Genomic DNA, 7195 nt, shown 5'->3' on the forward strand with positions numbered 1-7195 from the left:
CATTCCACTTATATTTGCGTATCAATGTATCCGATAGACATATAATTATCTTGGTAAGTCGGAGACTCAGTCTGATCAAGATACAAGAAACGAAGGAAGGGAAAAAGGCAGGACAAATAGTTCCAGTTTCGAATAATAACATGGCGTAACAGTTGTTCATCAGCTGCTGTCTTCAATTTTCACAGCATTTTTTCAGCTTCGATTCATTTCTGCTTAAACTTTTCTTAATTTTTGTTGACAACAACAGTCTCCTTTATCAGCTAGCTAGCATGAGAAAAAGCCGCTAGCTCGCTTCCCTCGAAAACAGGCAACTGCCTATATATGCTTCAAATGGGACTTCTCAGATTCTTCAGCTACCAGTACCCTATATTGCTATGCTATACAAAAGTGTGTATTTATCTTAAAGTTATTTTATGGTCCTAAGGGATTTTTTCTTTCAAGGATGACTTATTAACAAATAATAATAATAATAATAATAATTTTATTATTTCAACTCGAGCTGACGTGATGAAATTAATCTAAATTTTTGAATTTATGATAATTTGCCAAACATTCAATTTCTTTCTCTTTTTAAGATTTCTCTATTTTCCAATAATGATTTGACCATCAAAACCTAAATATTAAAAAAAAAAATTACTTTTAACCAACTTCCAACCTTATAATTTCAGGTTTTTGAACTTGTCAAACAGCTTGACACCAATATATATATATATATATATATATATATATATATATATATATAGATGCAGCCAGGCCTGTAATTAGTCCAAGGGTTCAGTATAGCTACGTACTAATTAGTCTGTGTAAATTAGCATATATAATCTTTCTGATGGTATCCGATCATGATCATTTTGTTTCCACCGAAATTTGACGTTGGAAGCTAGGGATCGTGTCACTTTTCTTTTTCTTCTTTATTTTTGAAGTGAAAAAAGCTAGAGATGGTGCCTCAATTCATCATGGTTAGAGTTGTGAAACAAATTATTTGGATTTAACTCATTCCCTGCTTCTGGTTGACCCGCTTCATCTTGAAATGGAGAGTTCGGCTAGCATTAATATAACAAATTGAGTAATTTTTAATTAATAAATAATATAAAATAATAATCTACACAGATAAATAGTACTTGTTATTTATCTTATAATAATATATATTTTCAATTTTACCATTCTCTTCTAATATACATACAATACAAGGGAATTAATCTTAAACTTCAACTCTTCTAATAAGAGTTCAAATAAATTATTTTAAATTGCCTTTATTAGTATATTTAACCGATCAACCTTCATTATGTTTTCTTCAAGTTTGATTGTTTGAGTATAACAGATAAAGATGAAATTCTGTTAAGTTCAAACGAATTTTGAACCTCAAGTCCTTTTACAGAAAAGAGGTTCAACTTCACCTTTTTCTTAATTACAATTAAAAGCCTTAACCAAGATTATTCTTCAAATATATTGTTTCTTCGGTACTCTTTCTAGCCTTTTCGTTTTTAATTTGCCAAAGTAGATCACATATATAAATAAAGACAAAATTATTTAAGTCGTTATATAAAGTTTCATTAAAAATGATTATATAAAAATTAATATAAAATAAAACCAATAAATAGATGAAAATCTACAACTAGATTAATAATATGTTAAGACTCAATAAAAATAGTATTTATGCACAAATCTAAATCATTTTTGAACAGTGACAATTTCTTCATAATTTTCATTTTTTATTTTACTTTAAATGTATTGAATGCTTTAAATAAGAAATCTCATACATATTTGATCCAAAATATATACTTTACCTAAGTCTTATACCTAAAATTTGCAAGATGCTTAACTAATTATTAAGAAGTTGAAGAATTAAAGTCGCACCTTGCATGCTTCTAAAAATCTTTTTTTCTTTTTTTTGCTAAGTCAAGGATGATTTTATTAGAGTTGAAACAGAGATACAATCACTAATAAAGTGATTCAAAGACACAATCCTTTTAACACCAAAAAGAAACTCTCAAATAGGATATAGCACCTCAATCACCAATCCATAAGAACATCTCTGACCGAAATACCCCATCTCTTACCAACGCATCTGCCATTCCCTTAGCTACCTGAAACACATTCACAAGTATCATCTCTGAGTCAGATTCTGTTAGCAGCCCTTTCCATCCAATTTTCATAGCCACCTCTTACTCAGATTCTGTTAGCTACCTGAAACACATGCTTCTAAAAATCTACTTGAGTTTCTACTCGAACTTAGTTAAAATGGTAAGAATGGGTAGAATTAGAGTACAAAATCTTAAATTTTAACTAAATTAATATACCCACTTTTCAAAAGAAAATTAGTATACCATTCTGAAAGGAAAGAGAACTAAATTAATTTAAGTAAGGTAAATATGCGAGGGAAATGAAGTCCAGGTTTTGTTTAGGTTTAACTCTTTAGAGATTAAAAAAAAAAAAAAAAGCAATGATTTGGACTTGAAATTTTGTGCATGTATACAAGATAATAAATTCAGATTCATTCCACTATGGATCCTAATTTTGAGTCTTAGTGCTTTTATTTGTTAAAAAAAAAAAAAAAAAAGCTTTCATTGGATACCCACATACCTTGTAGATAATGGTGAAAAATAAAGCAAGATGAAAGGGTGATTAAAAAAATGTAGAAATCATATTCTATCCATCTTAATTTGCTTATCTTTATTTGATTTTGTTGAGAGATCTCGAGTATTTCAATTCTAGTTATTTTCTTTTTAATTGTGGAATTGTTCAAAAAATGTTTTGAATAGTTTCAAATTTTATATTTTAGAAATTTAAATCTGTGTTCAAAAAATAACAATAAAAAATTAATTATATTATAACAAAAAAAAGGACAAGTAATTTTGGCAGATATATGTTAATTACTTATGAGATGTTATAATCACTAGACTTGAAGCCAATTCCATGCAATGATTTTATTTTATTTTTTTTTTCATTTTTTGATAGAGTATGCACTCTAAAATCATTCACAGTCTAAGTATTTTTTAGGAATATCAAATCACTAGCAAATATACATATAAACACAGCAATATTATTATTTCCAAGAAATGATTACCTATTCTGTCTATATATATATATATATATATATATTGTCCTATATACATTGGTAATAAACTTTACAATTTTCCATTAGTTTATATTTTATACAATTATATGTGACAACTTAACTACAAAATTAAATTATTACTAAATTAATTAAAAGAATATGTGAGAATATATGTTTGTAAAAAATGCAAGGGAATTTATCATGGAACTTTGTAAATCCACTTCAATGTAATATTATAACATTAATTTTAACTGACCTTCCATCTTACTTTTCATATCATTGACATATATCTTTGGTAGAATATGTGCATGGAATTATATATGCTGAACTAACAAAATTAATAAAAAAAAAAAAAAGGAGAACCATATTAATTAACCAGAACTCATGTACTATATATATATATATATATATATATATATACACGCGCGTGCGCGCACATACATTGAGAAATGATCAAAGAGAGGAAGAAGAAAGAGGGGGCAGGAAAACAAGAAAGTCAAATAAAACATCAATATATGTACATTAATATTGCCTAAAAATAAACAGCCTCTTTATCTTGTGCATATAGAAAACGGCAGCCTCGTTAGGGTTTTTCTTTCAAATCTCTCTCTCTCTCTCTCTTCTCAGATCTCCACCGCTTCAATCACTTTTGTTAACATAAAAGAAAAAACAAACAAGGGAAAGGAAAATTTAAAAGCCTTAAATTACAACGTTGGTGATGATAGTGTGCATTGTGACAAGAACAATGTCGTCACCATTCATTATAAATTACCGATGCTTATGTTATGATATATCAATTCCACCAAGCTGAGCAGAGAGATTCAGAAAGGAAGGCAAGGGATATGTAGTACTAGAAAACAAACAAAAGAAAAAGCCCGGGGAGTTTGTGTTTTTTGTCCCAACTCCAAACTGAAACAGGTTCCATTCAGAGGGCATTAATTAACTTCACGTTTTATATGTTAGGTTTTGATACAAGGCTTCTCTTCCTACGAAAAAGATCCTCCGCTATTTTCTTGCCTATTTCCTTAATTTTTTTTCCTACTAAATTAAAAAAAAAAAAAGAAAATCTTTCTTCTCTATCTCATGAGTTCTGTGCAGCATCAAACCAAAACCAACCAGCCAAGCTATATATGATCATATATGATATATCATCTATTCCCTAATAATCTTTAATTTAACCCAGTTTTTTAAGCACACAAAGCACACCGTCATCACCTATTTTGTCCACTGATAGAAATTAATTCACAAATTAAAACACTCTCAGGAAATAAAAGAAAAGAAAAGAAAAATGAAAACCCACGAATACCAGGAAAAGTAAGCACTTAAGTCCATTTGTAAGTTAAAGAGACCTCTGCTCAAGAATACTGATATTGGTTCTTTGTCTCTTAACACTCCCTGAAGAAGACTCATCCCCAGAAGTCTTCTCCATCACTGCTTTCAATGCTTCTTGTATTGAACTAATAGAATATTGCTGCTGCTGTTGTTGCTGATCACCACTACTATTCCAGTCTTCCTCTCCGGCAATAAACAGAACATTCTTTACACGCCCACCAAGAGTTGTGATCTCAGCTTTTAGTGTTTTTAGACGTAAAGCCTTCAACGTCTTGATTAGGTCGGGCAAAAGATCGGACCTATCTTCACAGCAAAGTGAAGCTTTGATCACAAACTTACCATCTTCGTCCGATTTATCCACCGTTAGTTCATCGATTTCGGTCGGCACAGGACTCGTTTCTGCTATCAAAGAAGTTTGCCGTTTAAGCTCCTTGACATGTTGGATTACTTCTGCAAGCAGTGAAGCCTTGTCCGTCTATCTCACATTAAAATGCAGTTAAAATAATAGTAAGAATGTAGTAGTAGAAGTACTTATTAAATTACTTAACATGCATCTTAGGTTACTTCTCTAGCGATGAAGCTTTGTCCCATCAATGCTTCACAAGAAATAACCAAAAGAAGAAAACAGAAGACAGGTTTAAATTAAATTGACTGATAAAATCAAATAGACAGGAAATGGTGGTTTGTTAAAGTGGTTTTAGTGTGTGAAAAGAAGAGATGGATTTTGCTGTTTTCTCCATGCTTTGATGATTCAAACTTGAAAGTGGCTCAAAGAATAGGTTGTTAATGGTGGGGTTTATTTTTATCTCAAGGGAACGGTACAAGCTAAATAGTATGACTGACAAAGGACGCTAGCTTGTCTCTCTTTATTTCTTTTCATTCCCTACTTAATATGACTGATGATCCGGCAAGAAATTTCCATGGAAGCTTTTCAAATGCCCTTTGGTTTCTCTTTATCATATCAACCGAGCGATATTAGCGCTCATTCCCTATTTGTATTTTTTTTCCTCTTCTTGGAACTACCACACGACCGTTAGGAATAAACCGAAAGACAAGCATTTTTTTATGTTGAAAAGACTGAAACCAGATTGAAAGAAGAGGGGCCAAGAAGAAAAACGTGACGACCTTTCACGTCTAAATGGGTAGGTTTTCATAACATATTATCAGACCAACCATCTAAGTAGAATCTTAGGAAAATCTACACATATTTTTTAAGGCAAAAAGCCCATTATAATACAAAACAAAAAGGGTGCATAAAAGGTACTGTATGACTCTTCCATATAATATACTAGGACATGTTGTACGCGTGATGATTTATAATGGTTTCTTTTTGACAATTTTAAAACCATTTTTGCTTTTATTTGTGAATAATTTTTCATGACTCTATGCAATGACTGCCACTTACTTTCGTGGTGCTTGGGAGTAAGCTGCGTAGCTTGGCGAGATGGTTGTTGATTCGTTCTCTTCTTCTCCTTTCAGCTTCACTGTGACTTTTAGAAGCAGCGAGAGCTTTAGCATCAATGATTTCTTGAGCAGTCATCTTACCAAACTCAGCTTGTAGCCCGCAAGGAGCTGAGACTGGTTGAGCCACCGGTCCCAGAGTGTCAGATAAGATCTTTAGATGATCAGCTGATTGGCCATCGTATGCAAAGTGTAGGGCAGGAGCTCTTCCGTTGAATAACCCCCCATATGATGATGGCGGAGGAGGGACTAGAAAAGGGTCGTGGTCTCGAACCGGGTTTCCTGTGAAGTGGGCTGGATTGAAAGTGTGAACCGGAGGGAGAGACCATGGTAGGACGGGCGATGCTTCAGGGAATATCAACCCTCCCCTAGCTCCTCCAAATAAACCATTGTTCTGTTGGTGGTGGTGGTATTGCATCTGTTGGTGTTGTTGAATAAGTAACTGTTCTTGGTAACCTTGTATGTTATGGATAGCTTGAGAACACTCTCCTAGATCTTCTTCTTTCTTTCCACTCATCTTTTCTCGATCTTTCCCTTCCTCCCCCTCTGCCCTTTCTCTCTTTAACTCTGGCGCCTCAATATATTGCAAAAAACAAAAACAGACAAAAGATTCAAGTTCTATATGAATAGATATGAAGTTGTTTTTGCATTGATCACTTCATCCTCTGATGTGAATTGTATATGAAAAGGATGATTCAAGGAAAAGGATATATGGAAATTGGTTTACACTTTCCTAGAGGAAGGGAAAAATTGGAAAAAGGGTTATGAAAGAAAGAAGCAAAAAAGAATAGAAGAGATAAACATTCCTTTGATATGTTACATATATGGACTTTTCAGAGGTCTCTCAATTCTTCTTCTCTATATATGATCTGTTTTGTGGTAGCGAAGGTGGTGGTAATTGGTAGAAGAGAAGAAAAGCAAAGCAAAGGCCAAAAGGATTGGACTTGTCTATGAATGATCACTCAATCTCTTTCAATTGGGTAGGTTTTTTTGTGCCACGCAACCCCCTTTTTTTTATAACCTTCGCTTCAAAATTAGCTTTCCTTTTCCTCTGTGCTTTGGTGGTATCTTTTTGGTTCCTTTGGTTTTTATTTTTTATTTTCTCTCCCTCCCTCTCCTCTCCACCGCTCTAAATTTGTAGTCTTTAAGTACTGCTACTCTCCTTTCCTTTCTCCTCACGGCATTCTCTATCCATTCCTGCAGCTATCAGGTTGGGGAGAGAGAAAGAGGGAGATCCTTTTTTTTTATTCTATTCTATTTCTTTTTCTTAATTTTATACATGACACTAGTTGTTTATAACATTAAAGTATTTCTCTCCCTCAAACTTAGCACAATCTTAATATG

At 32.5% G+C, this 7195-nt stretch overlaps 1 protein-coding gene across 1 annotated transcript; it reads right to left on the reverse strand.

Annotated features, from left to right (window-relative positions):
• Window positions 1–4361: 4361 nt before the first annotated feature.
• Window positions 4362–6813, reverse strand: LOC111288043 (transcription factor bHLH30-like). The gene is made up of 2 exons (XM_022878794.2): window positions 5796–6813; window positions 4362–4865 (listed from the first exon to the last, which is right to left on the reverse strand). Exons 1-2 carry the CDS (start codon window positions 6366–6368, stop codon window positions 4398–4400), a joined length of 1041 nt encoding a protein of 346 aa, XP_022734529.2. The 5' UTR covers window positions 6369–6813; the 3' UTR covers window positions 4362–4397.
• Window positions 6814–7195: the final 382 nt, after the last annotated feature.

This window comes from Durio zibethinus, chromosome 4 (assembly GCF_047325235.1).
Source record: "Durio zibethinus cultivar Kanyao isolate XHJ-2024 chromosome 4, ASM4732523v1, whole genome shotgun sequence".
NCBI lineage: Eukaryota > Viridiplantae > Streptophyta > Magnoliopsida > Malvales > Malvaceae > Durio > Durio zibethinus.